The following is a 20,573-nucleotide window of genomic DNA, read 5'->3' on the forward strand; positions in this document are numbered from 1 at the left end:
TATCTGCATAGCGGGAAATAGAATGTTCCAAATTGCATGGTAATACATTCCACTGTTGAGTATAATTTAGCTCTTAAGACAGTAGTTTGTTTATGACTGAGGGTTGGATTTGTTAATTGTCACCGAAACCAGGTGCTCAAGCTGTAGAACTTGTACTTTTAGAAAAAAAAGTGCATATGTTGGCAAATACGGTACATAATGAATTTTGAGTAATGCACAGGTTACAGGTTGACACTGCTTTTTGATAGTTTAGTTTTGAATACAACACTAGAACTTTAAGTAGGATTGTCAGATATAAAAGAGAAGCTTTATATATATATATATATATATATATATATTGTCAGATATATAAAGATATGATATATATAATAAATATATATATATATATATAATAAATATATATATATATATATATATATATATATATATATATATATATATATATATAATAAATATATATTTATCTTTTCTATATATAATATATATATATATTTTTGTTCTGTATAAATTATATTTATAATTGGAACTCATTGCATATAATTGAATTTTCTGAATTTTCTTGTACTGTTTCATAATACAGTATGTGGAAAACTATTCTTTACTATAAGGTGGTTTTCTCCGACCCAGTGACATACATTGAACGTGTGTAGCTTGCACTATAAGTAATTTGGAGATAAATTTAGATTTTTTATTAGTAATTTTATAATGTGCTGTAACATTATACATTCCTGTTTTCTTTAGCAGTTTCAGGGTTTCACTCTGCACCTTAATCCTAGAATATCATATGAGAATTATTAATAAACCAGTCACTTGTAATGAAATCTTTTTGTCAGAAATCAATTGTTTTTCTTATCACAGCTTCCGTCGGCTTTTTGGCGATGAGGAGGGCGGATCAGGAACTAGTCCTAAGAAGGGGCTGCTCAACCTTGGAAGACCATGAGTGTTTACTGGACAGTTCTTTCAGCAAAGCAGAATGTAAGATCATTTGTTGTGAGAGAGATAATGACAGTCCACATAAAGAGGATGAAGATCTTTTAACACTGTTTAGATATGCTAGTAGAAAAAGATGGTCTCAAGAGGAAGCATCAAAATGTTCTGCATATGAATGTGACTGTAGTGAAGGGCATTTAACAGAAAATGAGCCTGAGGACTTTATAAACAATCATGAAAGTTGCCCAATGGGCAGCTACCTGCCTATGAATTTCAGAATTAAAAATAGATATAGTGATAATGCATTTCGAGGGAATTGTATAAAATATACAGTTAGAGATGAGCCTTCCAGTAATTATGTTCAGCATTGTATTACAAGTAACTTTGCTGATCCAGTGTTTCAAAGTGTAAAGGTAGGTTATGTTGATTATTCTCTACTTAACAATAGATTAGAAAAACTCACTCCATCTTCATTCACAACAAAGATAAAAAATGAAAAGTGTTCATCCTGTATACCATTATCTTTACCTTATGAAGAGCATTGCTTATTGCAGACTGAGTTATTGTCTAGTCTTCAATGTTTCCCTGAATTACAATTATCAAACAAAAGCTCTGTGAATTGGAATGATTCGAGTTGTGATGATCAATTTCTTATGCCTGAGTTTAATTTTTATAAGTTCTATAAACCCTTATCTGTTTTCAATATTGTACATTAATTACATTTGCTAAGTAACACTGACACAAACTAAATGATTCAGCAGAATACCATTATTACAGACATGTAGTTGATATATAATTTAACTACTAAATTTGCTTTCTTTTGTATATATTTCCATTACTAATGTATATCAGTTTTCTGTAAAGGAATATTTGAGCCACAGCAAGATTATACCAAAGGCATACTTCTCCAAGTGAAAAGTGAAGGAAAATATAATATAGGGATATATTTTGTATTGAATATTGTGTATAGTACAGAATCTTTATAAGAAAAACTATTTTAAGAAAAGAAAATTTATCAGCGAGATGCGTATATTTTATTGAGGTTTGAGAACTTTTGAGGAGACTACTGAAATGTTAAGATATAAATTACAGTAAAATGCCTTTATTTTGCAAAAGGATAGGCCACCGGGAACATACTACATAGAATGCTAAACACAGATGAAAACAGGTCTTTATGAATGCAAGCAATACATGGTTTACAGTTAATAAGAAGGAAGCTTTACGTTTGCTGGATATCCATCTTTATCTAATGTTGTGGTACTCTTTACCCTTATATTGTTATTTTATGTGAGCACATTTGTTTTACTGTAATGTAGTACAGCAGTTGTGAAATTTTGTTTGGGGTCTCTAAATATTTCTAGAAATCTTTTGATAGTATTGTAATTTATACAGGTAGAAGCTACCTAATGTACAGTGAACCCATCTGTTTTTTAATTGCATTTTCTGAGAAAGTTAAAAATGAATAATGCAGTATTAAGGCTAACAAAATGGAGCAGTTGTAGGTGTATCTGTAGCCAGTCATTAGAAAGGCTACTTTGTATTATTAATAGTCATGATAACTTTTAGAATACATTTACCCATTATTCAGGTTCAGTTCTTGTTTAAAGTTTTATATAACATTGCTTACAAAATAACCATTCTTCAAGCACTACAAGCATTGTCAGTTGTTTTCAGTACTTTTATCTGCTCCTTGGACAAGTCGGACATATTATCATTGTAAGGTAGCCTTGTAGGGAATATGCCTGCCATTACCCAATTTCCAGAGGCTGATAAAGCAAAATGTCCAATACGTTTATATACTATGCATAGGAAGAATGAACACCAGAGATTTTCTAGGTTTACTCCAAGTTCACCACAGAAAGATTACTAGAAGTAATAAGAGGCTACAAGGAAAGAGCTAATACTGTCACTCTGTGATTAGGAAGTGATGTAACAACATTGTTACTAGACAACCTTCTTAAACTTTCATAAACAAAATTCGACTTGTTCTAAGAGTTGTGCTCTGATATGTTTCATAAATAATCATAAGTACTTTTTTACTAATAGAATTACACAAACTTTTTTTTTTATTTCATGCTAATTTTTAACAAATAATAACCATACTACATATTTTTCCTCCATTTGCATTGTTAACCTTTAAAATTGGTGATCAGTATCTTGTTTAAACAATCCGGTTAAGTTCAGTTTCTCTTCACAAGGGAAGCATTATATAAGAACCAAGTCATCATTTTATTATTGTACGCAATATAAATGAAGCCACCTTTATTACAATGCCATTGTCAAATTTTCAAACAGTTCTTTAGAGCAAATTGATATTCCCTTAATATTGTAATTGCTTTTAGCTAGAATTTTTTATTGTGATCTGTGGTCTTACTGTGGTAGACATTTCCAAAAGCATGTCCTTTTATTTTATCTAGGTACATCATAGACACACACAATTCTTTTCTTGTGACTGTCTTTTATCTAAGTGTATTCCTGTAAAATTTAGATTTTGTAATGTTGTTTGAAAAATTTGTTGCACATTCATCGCTATTTAAATGAACTAGACAAGTTTTGGCACTTCTTTAGTAACAGTAGTACATCTAATGGTTGCCAGTATAAAATTAAAAACAAAAAATATGTTGATTATTCATATACACTACAGTCATGATTAATCAATATTGTTTATAAAAATAGCTTGCAGGTTTGAGTACACTTACAGACATAAAGGGTAAATTTAAAGGTACTTTACTGTAATTAAGAACTTTGTTATAGAATCATTACATGAAAATAGGTTTATCCATTATATCATATGTTAGTGTTGAATGTTTGTATAAAGGTCATGTAATTAATACTGATCTCGTGTCATATTGTAAAAATATAATTTTTCTTGTAATTCTGAGTTTAGCATTGTATCAATAGGTATTTTACAGAGCTAGTCTGTGAACTTTTCTGTTAAAAGATGTGGTTCTCATATTGTACCAAAAAAGAGAAAGTTTGTCCTGAATAGAAAATTTCTTTGTTTAAGATTCTTTAATTTTCTTCCATGAAAGGAAAATAATTTCATAATGCACTTGATAAGAACATTCACTGACACCCAAAAGTTAAGTACTGTATAGTAACATGTATAACAAAATGGATAACTTTACACTCACCCTAGCTATATGGTCATTTGATATGTGATTTCAACGTTCATGATATTTGCTCATTATGACTAATTCATTTTCTTTGTTATGAAATTTACAATGTTATTCAACAATCAACTGCTTTTTTTAAAATGTTTGCTATGTAGGAAGTGTTGCTCCACTGAGAAGGATGCCAAGCTATGTGCAGAATATCATTTATACACAATTTGTGTGCATCATACTTGGCAAGTGCATCAAATCACACTTGAGCTATCATAGTGAGGATACCCTTACTACATTCTCTTTCAGCACTCATATGTTGAGCTACTGCCGAAGATCTTTGGATGATTAAATTTTTTGTTAATTTAAAAGTAAATACAGAACAGTTTCACTGATTTTTAACTGAATCAATGCAACTGTGTGATTGTGTTCAAGGCAATGCAATGATGATGATACTTGTTGAAAAAATGTTATCCAAGGATGCTGCAAGTGGCTGTGGCATGGCTGCTAAACCAAAGACGGTGCATAAAAATTTGGCTGTTGGAGTGAAACTGGACCTTGTGGAAAGGTATGCCTAACTGACGACTTTATTTTGAATCAAAAGAAGGATATTGTTTTCAAGGAAGGACAGAGTTCATTGTTCTTTGCTCCTTGGAAGACCACCATGATGTACAACAAAGTCACTGAGGACAAACTCCTATTCATATGTGTTCACAGTATGAATAGGAAACCAGCCAGAACATCACATCTCAATGATGCTGGAGGCATTTTCTTTTATATGGCAACTGAAGTATGGACTGTTAGTACAATATTATGAAGTAGTTACCTAGACCATGGAGTCACACTGTTAGATTTTCACAGGGCTTGACCAAAGAATTTGTCTTGTGACAAGTGAAAATGGAATAGTAACGCCTACAGTGCACTGCGTGAGGTGCACTGACGGCACTACCCCCTCAACGGGGTAACAACTGTTTGATTCCCCCTCCCGAACAACTTCTCGGTGTGAAGATAATTAGGAGAGAAGGATATCATAAATGTTGACAGAGATGGAAAAATAAGAGTGCTTCTTGCAAGACAATGTTTATCTCTCCCCCATTCAAAAAATCATGTTATTCTTTATCTGATAGTGTAGCCTCTTCTGGGGCTGATATCCCCACTGTGGCATCTTCCCCTACTGATAATAGTGACAAATTGTCAGCCTACAAGTATCTTACAAAAATTTGGCCTAAACTTAATGTTCCATGTATCCCATCCTTTCCCCCCATTTCTTGATAGTTTGGTGGATAACAAGAACTCTCATTTTCCAAATTGTCTGATTGGTAGTTCCAGTTGATGATACTGCATCCACTGAACCCATGCCTCTCACAACACCAACTGTGACTAGATGACATAAACAATCACTTGAAATTTTTCCTTCCCGTTGATCTTCCTCCAAACAAGCCTACACCCTTGGTACTTTTCTCTGAGTTCTGGTCATTGGACAAATAGCATACTTTGTGATAAAAGGAAAACAAAGTTGTCTCCTCCTCCTCCTCTACTTCATCGTCGTCTTCCTCCTCTTCACAACACTCTTGTTCCTCACACAGACAGAAGAGGAGGAGGGGTAATGTAAATGCTCTCACAGGAAGTCTAAATGACCATCTTAATCTAGGGAGCGTAGCTTTGGTACAAGATCTTAGAGACACTAATCATCATATAGATATCATTCTCGTATATGCTCCATGGACACAGAACTCATTCCTTGTCTCGCGCGCATTCTCTCTCTCCACTTGCACGGTCTCCAGACAGTACAGAGAAAGGCTTGTCACCTCCTCTCCACCACTCTCCTTGAGGGAACTTCAGGGAAATGGGGGTAAGCACTACAGCTAGTATCCAGTGCATGAGAAGTTCCTGTCAAAAGGACAAACAGACACTCCCTCAAACTTCACCCTTTGCAGTGGGAAGAGATGATCAGGCTCCTATGTTGCAGTTTAACCTTAACTGTTCTCTTGAGAGAGCGAGAGAGAGAGAATCTCCAGTCCCTTCTACTTCTCATGCTCAAGTGGAGAGCCAAGTAATTGATGTTCAGTCTCATTTTTCACCATTCTTTGGATGCCAATATTAACAGAAACAACAGCTTGAGGAATATCGCCAATCCAGTATCTTGTCATACTGAAGGAAGGTTGCCTGGCTGTTCCAGAGAAGATCATGTGTCAGGTTCTGGTCTTCGAGAATCTACTTCTACTACTGAAGAAGGGTCAACAAATTCCTTAGATGTACCTTTGCGAGGTCCTTCCCACAAGTTTCTCCTTATCCTCAAGTGGAGCTCCACAAGTTCAAACACATCACTATCACGCTCTCAAAGAAAGGATAACAAGAGCCATTAAACGTGAGCACTAAACTCTACCTAATACCAGAAGATAGTTGAGACAGAGGTGGTGAAGGGCACAGACTTTGGCCCCAACGCACCTCGCTTCTCTGTCAATGGAGAAGACCAATTGACGCAGGGCAGTCCATAGTGTGGGCTACAGACAGACGAAGGCTCTGACACCTTCTCTCTTGCAGGGGAAACCGAAAAAGGTTGATCATTATGGGGGCATCACCCATTATATATATACAGGCAGTCCCCGGTTTCACGACGGTTCCGGCTTCTGACGTTCGAGGTTCTGACGCTTTTCAAATATATTCATCAGAAATTATTTCCCGGCTTACGACGCATGTTCGGGGTTATTGCCGATCCACGGAAGAAATATGGCCCAAAACGGCAGAATAATCATAATTTGAAGGTTTTTGATGTAAAACTCAATAATAATGCAGTTTACATCGTTTTCAATGCACCCAGAGCATTAAAGTAAGGTTTTCTTATGATTTTTGACGATTTTCAACGATTTTCCGGCTTACAACGATTTACCGGTTACTGACCTTGGCGCAAGAACGGAACCCCGTCGTAAACCGGGGACCGCCTGTAGTCAAATGTCTAACCAGTAAAAGAAGAATATTCCTCAATTAACTCATAATTTTTCTCCTGGACTCATAAGGAGCATAAGAAGACAGAGCAGAGGGAGTGAGAGAGGAAGCAACCTATCAGGCAATACATGAGTAGGAGGAGCAACACCAGAAGAAGGAAAAGATTTAACAGGCTTATGGCCAGCCCTAACAGATTGTCTTTGTAATCCATCAGTCTCTCACATCTTCCAATACTTCACAAAATTATTCATTCTCATGAGACCACTCCTTACTTTCTTCACAATGAGAAGAAAAAAGCATGTCTCTCTACAGGTAGTTAGGTAGGTTAACACACACAGTCGGACCATCATGCACAATCGTAACATTTGGTTTACACAAAACTCATTCCTATACAGCCTAATGCTTTTATCTCTGCTTACTGTAGATAACATAATGCAAAAACAGAAAACAAACACAATATTGAATCGGAGAAAATCCGCCAGAAATAATCAAAATTGGTAACACCAATTCCCACTATAAGCACAAGGAAACTGCATGAAGAATTCTAACGAACGTCAACATTCCAACGCCACCTGGTGGGAAACGTGATTCCAGAGACAGTCCTTGCAGGTCAATCAAGCATTATTCTTATGTTTACTTTGAATGCCAATCGCATCTAACGGCACGAAGACATAAGCTAACTTTAACATCAGGTAAGATCATTCTACATAAACTTTATATAATGCTTTAGATGTAAATTTATATCAATGATACCCCTTTATATAAAAAATTATACTCAATAAAACATCAGCTAAGATGATATATAAAATAGATAAACAGTAAAGTACTGTACTGTTACACAAAAATCATACATCCTGTATGTTAAATACACACTCTAAAAAGTAAGGAAAAAAGGAACACTGAGATACTCACCATCCTTCTTTTTTGTTCTTGTGATATGAATTGATGGCAATGATGACAAAATGCAGAAGTGACAACAACAACATCTATCATTTATCGCTTGTTTGATCTATGCTCATTACTGTATCTTCATTTACTATTCTACGTTCATTGTCAATAACACCACCACTGTGTCAATTCATCCTACACACACACTCTCATATTTACAAATTTATGTTTATTAATTTCTTCATACCATTTCAATTTACTCTCTTTGGTAAGGAAATACTATACCTGTACAAGATTATGACAAAAAAGTAAAATATTTTAGTAACTTTGAATCACAGATAGAAATAATTTCCATGAGGTTTAATTTTCCATTTCTTTGTTTCATTATTCAACAGATTTATTAGTTAGGGTCTTCAAGACTACCCAAGGGAACATGAGAAATTCTTCCTCTGCAACCTGACAAAGGAATGATTCATCATGCTACCTAAGGGGGTATGAAAATAAGAAATTCAAAACTGAATTTTAAGGATTTTAAATATTTTTATTTTTTGGTTTAGTACCTTCAAATTGTTCAAAATTGCAACTGTATATTTTGATTTCAGGTATATGGGGAAGTACTGTGTGCTTTGAAAAAATCTATCGCTAAAAGTAACAACCATACTACAGAAATATAAAAAAAACCTTATAACAAAAATTTGCAGAGTACAATACCACAACAATCACTTAACAAAAATTTGACACATCATACAATGGTCACTGCACTTAGTAACAATAACCTAGAGATCAAGGAGAAGGAAGAACTGTTTTAGCAAGTGAAAGATGACTTGCCTTTGGTAATGATATTTTCAAATCATTACTTCTCTTGCCTAAAGATGGATTTGGGTTAGGTCTCCCACACTGACCAGCAATAATAAAATTGTAAAATAAAGAACTGGTATTCATGAACATAACAGTCCCACCACTACATTAAAGTACTTTAGTGTAGTGGTACAAGAAACCGTTGTTCCCTTTTAGTATTACTGTAAAAGTAAAACCACTGTACCATAAAAATCTAAGACATTAATACCATACAGGTGTGCTACTGTAATAGAATATTAATAGTATGAAAGAACAGAAACACAAGACAAGGAGGTTTACAGTCATAATCTTGATTTGTACCCCAATGTATAAATTGAAATGGTTTCTGATCCTGCATCTCTATATCAAAATTTTAATTGTACTTTGTGTTTACCTTCCATATCACTAACCTTAACTGTTAAATCAATCAGATCTGCTCTGATATACCTTCAACTATTATGATTTCCTGATTTGGACTTCCTGATCTGGGTACTTGTTGTTGCTGCTTGTGAGGATTTCTATATCTGTAGTCATTCTCATTTTCAATCATTTGATTAATTCTCCTCAGCTCTGATACAATTTGAGAAAGAATACTGTTGGTTTGTCGGAAAGTTTCAAGGCTATGCTGCATCTCTTCCACCCTTTCTTCAACATACTCCAAACGACGATTGATGTTGGCATGTGACTCCAGCTGATGTATGCGACTCAGAATACTCTTAGTTGGGATATTATGGTATTTTCTATCCACAGGTTTCTTTCTTGAAATGATTCTCTTTACGCCTTGACTCCTCATTAGCTTTCTTCCAGCATAACTTCCATTTGTTTCGACATCTACTTGAACTGAAAATTTTATCATAATTAATATAACCCGTTAAAATTTCCGTTCAGCTATATAGTTTAAGTATTACCACTCTGATTAATCGAGTAAACACATCACTATAATGAGTTGTCTTTTCTCATTTAAGTTTTTCATATTAGCCACACCAGAGGATAGTCTGTTTTGACTAACTAATAAATTGCTAACCGGTTTCTATTGGACTCTCTACCTGTCATCATGGGACCATAGGTGACACAGGTGAGCAACCATAGTTGTCAATCCGTCAGCCCTCAACTCTAAAGGTATAAAATTAATTTTCATCTCTACTTTTTCAATTTTCACAAGACTTCTCACTGTATTCAAAATGTCCTTGCAATGGTGACCTATGATGAATGTTACTTCTGAATTTTACATATTTTATTAAAACCTTCCTTTTCATATTACAGTACTTAATTTGCTCCAAAATATCAAAAGAACTGATCGTTATAATATATTATACAATAATTCTGTGTGCTTTTTGAGATATGGTGACTGTATCTTCAGCTGATAAGGACCTTACCAAACCTGTACTTTCTATATCAATCCTAACATTTTGAGATATGGTGACTGTATCTTCAGCTGATAAGGACCTTATCGAAACCTGTACTTTCTATATCAATCCTAATATAACCAAAGATTAAATCGTTTAACAAAACAGTATGTCATTGCGAAAACGAGCAGTAATAGAAGTGTGCTATGAAACTGAGTGACAGTTAATGATTCTTCAACAAAAAGGGAACCTTTTTATTAAAATCTCTATAAGCATAACAACACAGGAATCCACTAAAAAGCATTCCAACTCTTCCACCAGGATAACATTCCTCTTGTTCAGCTTAGTTTTCTTGTGGCAGATGATGATTATTGGTACATAATTTACTGTTTATTTATTTAAGACTCCAAACACCTGCACTAAATACCTCTAATTTCCAGAAAATTATTACATCCACAGAGATACTTATCACATGGGTAAATATTGTGGTAGTCTTCCCAAACAGTGGTAGCAGCACTGGTAGTAATGACTGGTAAAGACTGCAATAATTTTTAATTGCAGAATCTGAAAACATGCAGTTCACATCCATTTACTTTAGTTTTCCAGGATTCACGTACCATAATTTTCTTAAATTTCTGTTCCTTTGATGATGATTACACAAAGCAGCTCAGGAGGTTGAGTAATTCCAGGTCTGTGGAACATTATTAGCCAAGTTAAAACATCTTTTTGGACTTGTTCCATGTTAATGTACAAAGTAAATTATGCAAGTACCAAACTTTTCCTTAAGATAATTTGCATACATCAGCAGGGAGCAACTATAATGAATGATGTTATCCTAATGCACTGTCTCCTTTGCCAGGGAGGTATCCTCAGCATCATCTCATACACTTTCCAAAGTGATTCCTGTTTGCTCCTTAAATAACAAAGCAGTGATACTGCACTACTATGCAAAATTGCCTGGATCCATCTGTTGTACACACAACATATTCAATTGACAATCCTCACTTGGTGAGGCACCTTCTTGCCTTTCTCCGTGCAAAGCAAACCCATTCCTAATCATCAAAACTGCACTGCATTTCTCTGGATTTTGGGAGTGGCCCATCTGGGGGTGTTCTTTTGTCCATAAGTTAAATGAACATGACCAAGTGATGACAAGCTGGAATTACTTCAGCACTGTTTTTTAAATACTGTCATAATCTTTCACTGGGCTTAATCTCTCAGCTTATTAAAATTTCCATTCCATGAAGTCTGCCATTTATTCACGATGAATCAATATAGTCAAACTGTAGCGTAATACGACAGGAATGGTTATATTTGCTCTAATCATTTAACCCAGCTTTGGATACTCATTTCTTGGAATACCCATGAAATCATGGAACCAGCATATTTCAGCATTTATTCCTGTTCATATAACTTCTAATGTTTAGCAAGTTGTTTTACAGCATTTCTAGGACAGATGACTGAATACCTATACAGGCAGTCCCTGGTTAATGGCCGCTAACCAAAAATCGCCGACAATTATGGTAACAATTGGTGTTTATGACGTCACAACCATCAATAAACCGCACCGTTAACCGCTTACTTATGCCGATAAACCGCTTACCAATGCCAATAACCAGCTTACCAATGCCGATAAACTGTTTACCGACGCTGAAAATCACTTACCATCACCGAAAATCTGGTTAACGATGTCATTAGCCAAGCGCCGTAAAACCAGAACGCCATTAACTGACACCGCCGATAAGCGAGGACTGCCTGTATTAATTCTTACAATGCTCTACATTTTGAGTTTTGATTATAATATACTTTTTACAATTTATATCATGAATATTACAGCTGACAGTGCTGCTGTGAAAACAGACGTAATGAAAAATGGCTAATCTTGTCAGAAGACTGCAGGAAATCCTACCCCATTAGAAGATTTACAGTTATTTATATAAACTACATATTGGAAGTGAATATCTTACTTATTCAACTGCATTTTCTTTTTAGTTCATGAGTGCTTTTCTGATATAGTAAAAGTACAGATTCTTACTTTACAATTGACCAAAACTAGAGGAGAATTCCAGTAATGGAAGATACTTTATGTTCATGATTTCTAATTCAAGAAGTTTGTTAGCCTAAACTAGATGCTATGCACCTCTCATCAAAAATACTTTTCACATGACAAGTCATATGTGAAAATTTATTGCACCTCACATGATTCTGACATATAACAATACAGTACATCTGTAAGGACTCCAGGGCAGAGTATAAGAAATATATTTGACTTCCATAATCTAATATAGATAAAACAGTTGCTCTGTGTAATAAAATGAGCTCTCTGCATCGACTCTAGAGCACTTATTTTTAAAATACAAACCAATCAGGTTATATAAGCCAAACTTGTGTGGTCAGCAATCTGAGGACACACCATGGAATGTAAGAATGTTTTCCCCAAGCTAACCAGAAAAGTGGGGGCCCTCTGTGCAAATTAATGGGTTTATATTAAAAACAATGTCTTTTATTATTTCAAAAGCATAATCTTTTTAACACAAATCCCATCAGTTTACATGAGCCTAAATAAATATTTGGGAGGGACCTCATGTGCTTTTCAAATAATCAACCATGGCATTAGTGGGGTGAACTGCTGAGTGATTTTGAGTCAGAAATAATTGGACTGGTTCCTTGTAAATAAGGTCATACTTTGTACCCCATTCCTTTCTTTTTCATGTGTGTAGGCTAAACTGAAAGAGTCTTACCATTTTCAATATAATGATCAGCTAATAACTCAGTAAACTATACTCATAAATAAAGCATAACTATGAGGCAGAGGAAGGAGACTGCGAGGGGCCCCTGTCCCCCTCAGGAAGTAATACTCAACCTGACACTTGATGGGACCAGTTGAGCAGAGGTCCAAGGATTTATGTGTTAAGTTTTAAAGACAGAACTTGACAAAAGTTGTGGGTGACTTCCAAGACTTCCGAATGGACAAAGATGATTCCCCTTACTTAATCATCTCATTGGCCCCTGAAACACAAGACTGTTCTAGAGGGTTTGGTTTTCCAGTGAAGCATGTTACATGAATTCACAAGCTGAGACAGTCACACGATCCAGGATCAAGTTATGGTTCCAACTGAGTACAGTAAACACCCCGTATTCGCGTTCTCATGGTTCGTGGACTCACGTATTCGTGGGTTTCTCTGTGGAACATATCTAGCCATCATTCGCGGTATTTTTCACTGAGAAATATTCACTAATTACTGTATTTTCATATAATTTTCATGAATAAATGCACTTTTTGTGATAAAACTATAAAAATACTCAGGTATAAGCATTTTTACAGGGTTTTACAAGGTTTTTCTTGGTTTAAGCTATCAAAATGGGCATTTCTAAGTGTTTTTAGATGGGTTTTAAGCATTCGTGGATTTGACCTATTCATGGGGGTGTGTGGGACGCATCCCCCGCGAATACGAGGGTTCACTCTAGCTTGGCAACATCTAGGAAGACTCCCTCTTCTATTCTCAATACATACTACCCAGTGCCAGCTAAGCTCTTACTCTGCACTGACATATGTATATTGTCTTCATAGCTGATAATCATTATGACCATTTTTAGTTCAGCTTATACCAGCATGATGTAAGACTAGTAGTCCATCCACTGCCTTTAGTATGGAGGTTCAAATGTGACTGATGATACTCACTCTGAATTAACAATGCTTTTGGTTAACTCCAACTAGAGAAGACTGTTAATGTGTTCCCACTTCAGCCAATAAAGTTAAGGAGGTTCAGTTTCTAAAAACAGCATCTTGTGGGTGACCAATACAGAAAAATCATTTTGCTTTTGAAAGATATGCCAGCAGATCAGGTGTTCTAATGTGGAGAAAGGACTCATATCAGGACTTGTACCATATAAGAATTTAGACAGAATATACAAAAGAGCAAGAGAATTCATAAGATGTCTATATCCATAAAGAAAAACCTGATGCAAATGTAAACAATGATGATGTCACAATACCAATACAGCATCAGGAAGAATGAAGGCCCTCTTGAGAATAGAGTAAAAATAATTTGTGAAAAATATAATTTACTAAGAAAATGTCTAAAATACCTGTACAATATTGTTAATAAAAACATGAAATATCACAGGATTAAAAATACTCACCAGTTACAGGAATATGCAGAACAATCATGGTTTCCTTTACTTTGGTAAAATAAGGCCAGTGCGTTTCAGATCCTGTTGCTTGAGATTTTGTTTGATGGTAATAATAGCCATCTTGCATATTTTCCCACTTTCTTTGGCACTGCAGGCTTCCGACATTGTAACCACCATTATTCATTTGTACAGAAATTTCCTGACAAGAACAGCAAAGACGGCATAAGAATCTCTAAAGATTAGGAGTAAGAACATTACTTAAAATACAAGGTAATTACTCTGAAAGCAATGTATCAGTAAAGAATAAATTTATTCAAAAGTAAAAGAACAACATTCTAATGAGATAAGCACAAATTTTACCAAATCCTAAAATACAGAGAATCACCAACGCAAGCTAAAAACATGAGAGCTATAAAAGACTGCTTGGTAATAATCAATTATGCTGACCTCCCATCTTTCTTGAATTGTGGCTGGAGATGATATGACTCTAAAGGAATCCTTTATGTTGTCAAGAAGTAGATTTATGGCAGAATGTACCCAAACGAAGCCCTCTGTTAAAGAAACATAGACACCATTCAACATATGCCATTAGCAAAATATTTATCAGCAAATAATATAAAATAATTTTAAGAGGCCTGATTCACTGAGAGTGTAATTTACTAAGAGTATAAAAAAGTTTGTAACATAGCGGTCCCCGGTTTACGACGGGGTTCGTTCTTGCGCGCGTCAGTAACCGAAAAATCGTCATAATCGGAACATTGTCGAAAATCGTCAAAAATCATAAGAAAACCTTACTTTTAATGCTCTGGGTGCATTGAAAACGATGTAAACTGCATTATTATTGAGTTTTACATCAAAAAAACCTTCAAATTATGATTATTCTGCCATTTTGGGGCCATATTTCTTCCGCCCACGACGCGTCGTAACCCGAACATCGTCGTAAGCCAGGAAATAATTTCTGATGAATATATTTGAAAAGCGTCGTAACCTCGAACGTCGTAAGCGGAACCGTTAAACCGGGGACTGCCTGTATTTTGTTAAAATGAGACATGAAAAAAAATTCACTTCACTTGCCCAGACCATCAAGCACAAAAATCAACACGATTACTGGGGAATAACAATTTTCATTGCTTAATACTATATTAAGATCCTTTCACTGTTGTTTCAAAGTATTACCTATAACTAGGCCTATGAATCCACCGAGACAGGTTCTAGTTAGCAAATAGTTTGTGAAAATGCATAAAAAAAAACTTTTCTAAAGGAATCAGTGCAATTATGACTGTGACTAAAGAGTACCTTACCATCAACATTAATTTCTTGGTATTCAGAGTTCCCGCCATATTTTTCATGAAGTGATGATAACAAGTTGCTCTGAGGTTGCCTGGTGATGAAAATTATGAAAATGATAAAATTGTATAAAAAATCTACATTGAGCAAAACCTAAGTTAGTTTATATTACAAAAAATTACTTGTTAATTAATTACTAGCCATTTATAAGAAATATGGTAACTCTTAAAATTATTTTTTGTTTTGTGTGCAACACATTACCTCATATGGGCATATGTAGTTTGAAGTGTCTCCTGTATAAATCAGATTTTCTACAGAACACAATGACTCAATGCATTAATTGGTGAGATAAACTTCCCTAGCAGGAATGACAGACCTACATTTCTCACCAACCTCTGTCAGATAAAGCTTTGCTCCAGAAAAGAGAGAGATATGCACCTAATCAAAGAGAGAGGGGGAGGGGACCTCTAAGTAAGGTAATGAGCTGAATGTATAAACATTTTTTCTTTATGTTTTTCATGTCAGTGTTCAACATATAATTCCATTAGACACACATACAGTATACCTACTTTGGTGAGGTGATTAAAACAGATAGTAGCTTCCCAACTGGGATGATGTAATCATGTCAAAAGTTACTGTACCTAAATCAGTCATTCTGATGATCATCTCAGAGAAGTTACAGTTATTTCTTTAACCCAATTCCATCAGTTTACATCTGCCTAATACTGCAACCAGTAGCTCCCTGGCCACACACCAGATGAAGAAAAAGAACCCTCACCTAGCCAGATATGCCCTTGAGCAGGGCCTTTAGGGGTAACAGAGGTAGTTGTCTCCTGTGTACATGCAAACAATACTGCTGTCTTTGCTACTACAGGTCTGCAGTTAATTATTTTACAGTTTCTGGATATTTGCTATTTACAAATTACCTGTAAATGCTGGATAATTCATGCAAGCAAAAGAACTAAACAATCAGTCTCCATGACTTACAACTTGAAAATTACTTCTACAACATACAAAAACAAAATGGTTTGCACTTACATTTGGCCTTTTGTGCCCACTGATGCTTTCATTCCTAATCCAAGGGGATTAATCTCCTTGCCTAAGATATGATGCAGTGCCTCAAAATATTCAAACCGGTGACCTGGCCACCCATGAATCTGTTTCTGCAGGACTTTGACATAAGTTGCCTGAAAGCATAGTTACTTTATCATGTTTTGCTTGTCAGAGAAGAACTAGCAATAAAGAAGTATCATACCCCTAAAGAAAAATACCCTACAAAAATTATAAAATAGTAGTGTAGTGTATATTCTAAAGACACTTAAGCCATAGTGAAAAAAAAAAATTAAATGTTTTGTAGCAATCTAAAAAAACATTTTTTAGTCATACAAAATTATTTCAGTATCTTAAATTGTAAATAGCTCTGGGTCACTAACAATCCAATACATCGCTTCTATCAGGGGATGACCTGCTTCTAACTGCTTATCAGCATATTTGCAGGAATGCCCAGATAAAATTATTCATTTTCATCCAATGTATGCCTGGTAAAGCATAAGTTCATGTTCATCTGTGGTTTTAATGTCTTTGCTTGGATATTCCAACTTGGTAGCCATTGACAATGATGAAATTAGTTTAGCCTTCCATCAGAAACCTTGATGCTGGCATATCACAGATGATGGCTTGCTTCTTAGCTGCTGCTTTTAACTTCATACCATAAACAATTAGTAGACATCTGTCAAGTTAACCATTGGTAAACTCCTCAAGAGGCTGATTCTTTTCTTTATCTTCTTGGTTTTCTTGGTGCTGGCTTCCAATAACCTCATTGTTCTAAATAATATCCTTTAGGGTTAAAGACAAGAAGCTTCCCTTTCACACACCTAAAATCAAAGATCATTTGACCGCTAAAACCATAACACTAGGCAGCATCATTATTGGTCAACCACTTCCTGATTTTCAAAACAACTCAAGTTTTTTTCTATGTTAATAGTTTTTGCATCTTTCTTTGGAGGTACATTAATTAATCCAAATGGCATTACTACATCAAACAGAGAGCATTAAGGTGAGTTGATGAAAACCCTTATCAGTTTAACAGTTAAAGAATATAACAATGGCAGAAACATTACGACTCCAATAAACTATGTAATAAACAATGATGTGTGATGCACATAGTTGGCTGAGGGTCTGCAGAGAAACAGGAAGAGGAATATATACACATATCAAGCATGATATTAACAACGTTTGTGGGGATACAAAACAGAAATTTTTGGAACTGGCACCAGAAAGTGATGACATTGGTAGCTGCCCAAACTTCTGTACCCCTCACCAGTCCTAATTTGAAAACTCATTTACAGCCTGATATTTGCTGGTCCATTTTCCAGCATTAATCTTTATTTTCTCCTAGTTACTGACAGTTCACGAGTAACAATATAAACATGGATTATTTGGAGTTTCATAAACATAATTACTAAAAATTTTGTAATTTTCAGACAGTTACATTTATAATTCCTCTAATGATAAATATGAAGCTTTGCTCTAAAGTAAACAATGCATATGCAATGCCCTGGTAGCAGTAAAGCAAACTACTCAAACCCTGGAGTACAGAATCCTTGGACTTAATTGCAAAAACATGATTTTCAGGACACTGAAGGTTAAGAAAGTCTGCCACAAAGCCTTGAATGGTTGAATAAAGTACATACATCCCTTTTCATTTCATTACAACAAATGTCTACAGAGTATCAAAGGAATAATGGCTATGATGTATGATATTTATGATTACAAAAAAAGGGAACAATTAACTAAACAAAAGTACATACACTGATGATACTTCATCACAAAAAATATCAAGATCCCATACAGCAAGTTAAATAATCCAAAACATAAACCAGCATACATGGGGAAGCCCATACAAAATGCCAGGAAATACAAAAACAAGAAAGCTGAGAAGAATAAAAATGTAAGTTATGAGGAAAACAATTAAGTGTGGGGCAAATTACACATCATTCTTTATGCAATACCAGCATCAAACAAGGCACTGTATCTTACTTTTAGATTTCTCCACTTCTTGTCACATTCAACCCCTGTAAATCTATGACCTTCTTCATGCATTTTCTGTGCAACTGCTTCCCAGATTGATTTTTTCTTCTTTGTTCCATCATAAAAGTCTTCAAAAAATTCTTCAACGGTACTTATTAGAGATAAAACTTGTTGTCGACCCCAGTGAATTTCTTCAGATGTGGATGCCTTTCCTGAGAGGAATAAAAGTATCATGCTCACATCTCAGCTTAACATAAACAAAATTTTTTTGTATTTTCACAGCACTCAGATGGCAACAAAAGTTTACACTTAACCTTACACTTCCAAATGACATGTCTCTTTACTAAATAACATGAAGCTTATCATAAACTGCCAGACCATAAAAGATTAATATAAAACATTTGATAGCCTGTGATACTCAACATTTTTAATTATGAAAATATAGCTGATTGGTTTCTTGCCTTTCTGCAATCAACTACCTATGAGCATACCAAATAACAAAATATATCAATATTTCCCTATAGTTTGTCTTCACATGGAACACTAAGCTCCTAATTAGTGCAGATCACTTTAACACTGATCATTTCAAAAGCTCTAATATTAATGCCATTTTTCATGTTGTACAAGAACTGCAATGAAAGGATCAATAACAATCTGGCTAAAAGAGTCAATAACAATGTGAGAATGGGACAAATGAAAACTGTGCCCTCTGGCTACATACCTACCAACACTAAAGTAAGAAATATTTATGATATGATATAGCCTATATAATGTTTTGAGGGAGAGGATTGACCCCCTTGGCAGTTATGGCCTGGCATCGAAATCTTGGGCAAGGTGAATTTCTATATCTGAATTTAATGATTTATGTCATCCTAAGTCAAGTTACCATGGAAGGTCCATGGGAGACTTTCACAGCATTCTAAGTTAGGTTTGTCTCCCTACCCCATCTAAATAGGCTAGGCCTAATGACCCATCACCCAGGGTTAGGTTAGGTTAGGATGCATATCTGTAACTGTCCCTACTAGGCTATATGTTCCTGACTTATGCTTTTGTATTTTTTCACTGTTGAAAGCCATGATTTGGTATTTTTTCAACAATTACATTGAGATTTAAGCATTTCAAAAAAAACTGCAGACTAGGACCTACTGACATGGCCAGATTCCCGACAGACAATGAACAGAATATGCCTAGGCTAGGCTATTTACCACCTTTTGTATATGTTTTTACATTTTCCCCAAGGGGCTGGTATATACTAAACATGGCGCCCATTTGGCATGTAACCTGACAATTACTGCACCAAAGAGGCATGGTGGTAGTCTGCAGTTTTACTGCCGACCAGAATATTTGCCGCCTTTTAGCCTATTTATGCTTATGTCTTTTGTTTCTGTTTATGATATTTACAGTCCTTTGTTTGTTTTTACATTTACCTCCAATGGGCTGAAACTAAACACAGCGCCAATTTTGCACGGAAACTGGTAATTATCGGACTAGGGGAGCCATTCTGGTAGTCTGCGGTTTTGCCGTCATTTCCTGCCCAGGCCTGGCCTGGGTTATCACATAAAAGAAAGCACTCGGTCTCAGTCTTTCCAAATATAATTAATCATTAAACGTATATCTTGAAAAGGAACAGTTTACAACAAAAATAATCACCAGACATTCGTAAAACATAACCAAGCAGATTAAGCAACAAAGGCGTAATTCATATACTTGGCTACAAATTCAACTAGGCCTATCATAGTAATTACTACTCCAGAAACTGTAGTGAATAATTACCGTTCACGCTATGATCAATTTTAACCTATATCACTTACCTTCATTTGGGTCTCCAAGGACATTTGATATGACGTGAAGATTAACGTAACTTTAAGGCTTTTTCTGATATAAATCTGATTTTGCAAAGTAGGTTTTCTATAGTAGTAGTAGTATAAGTATACATTCCCTCTATAACGTCCTACCGTCTTGTTTCACTTTGCCTGTACTTCTTCGTTCCCCGTAGCTTAATATAGTTCTTGCAAATCATTTTAATAATTTTTAACTTATTCTCTACATAAACCTTAGAAAGACAGAATAT

At 35.1% G+C, this 20,573-nt stretch overlaps 2 protein-coding genes across 3 annotated transcripts in view; one reads left to right on the forward strand and one right to left on the reverse strand.

The window, feature by feature from the left end:
• Nucleotides 1–3,936, forward strand: part of LOC136845940 (RILP-like protein homolog) — a gene marked incomplete in the record, with an annotated part of 299,776 nt that extends 295,840 nt beyond the window's left edge. The window contains 1 exon segment of the mRNA XM_067116470.1: nucleotides 859–3,936.
• A 4,452-nt stretch (nucleotides 3,937–8,388) lies between these two features.
• LOC136845942 (uncharacterized) lies at nucleotides 8,389–20,487 on the reverse strand. 2 transcript variants are annotated; one of them, XM_067116471.1, is made up of 7 exons: nucleotides 20,314–20,487; nucleotides 18,512–18,714; nucleotides 16,511–16,659; nucleotides 15,487–15,566; nucleotides 14,633–14,736; nucleotides 14,195–14,384; nucleotides 8,389–9,545 (listed from the first exon to the last, which is right to left on the reverse strand). In XM_067116471.1, the coding sequence occupies exons 2-7, from the start codon at nucleotides 18,572–18,574 to the stop codon at nucleotides 9,133–9,135; spliced, it is 999 nt and encodes a 332-aa protein (XP_066972572.1). In that variant the 5' UTR covers nucleotides 18,575–18,714; nucleotides 20,314–20,487; the 3' UTR covers nucleotides 8,389–9,132. The 2 variants fall into 2 exon arrangements, with proteins under 2 accessions (XP_066972572.1, XP_066972573.1); XM_067116472.1 differs by lacking the exon at nucleotides 20,314–20,487 and adding an exon at nucleotides 19,930–20,203.
• Between the last annotated feature and the right edge of the window lie 86 nt (nucleotides 20,488–20,573).

The sequence above is a fragment of the Macrobrachium rosenbergii genome, chromosome 14, assembly GCF_040412425.1.
Source record: "Macrobrachium rosenbergii isolate ZJJX-2024 chromosome 14, ASM4041242v1, whole genome shotgun sequence".
NCBI classification, from domain to species: Eukaryota; Metazoa; Arthropoda; class Malacostraca; order Decapoda; family Palaemonidae; genus Macrobrachium; species Macrobrachium rosenbergii.

Excerpts from the sequence above, each read along its gene's own strand:
- LOC136845942 (XM_067116471.1), bottom strand. The coding sequence starts at position 18,574 with ATGCATGAAGAAGGTCATAGATTTACAGGGGTTGAATGTGACAAGAAG. Across the intron at positions 16,660-18,511 it reads AGAAGTGGAGAAATCTAAAA|GCAACTTATGTCAAAGTCCT; the intron begins GTAAGATACAGT and ends CTATGCTTTCAG. Across the intron at positions 14,737-15,486 it reads CCAAGAAATTAATGTTGATG|AGGGCTTCGTTTGGGTACAT; the intron begins GTAAGGTACTCT and ends TTTCTTTAACAG.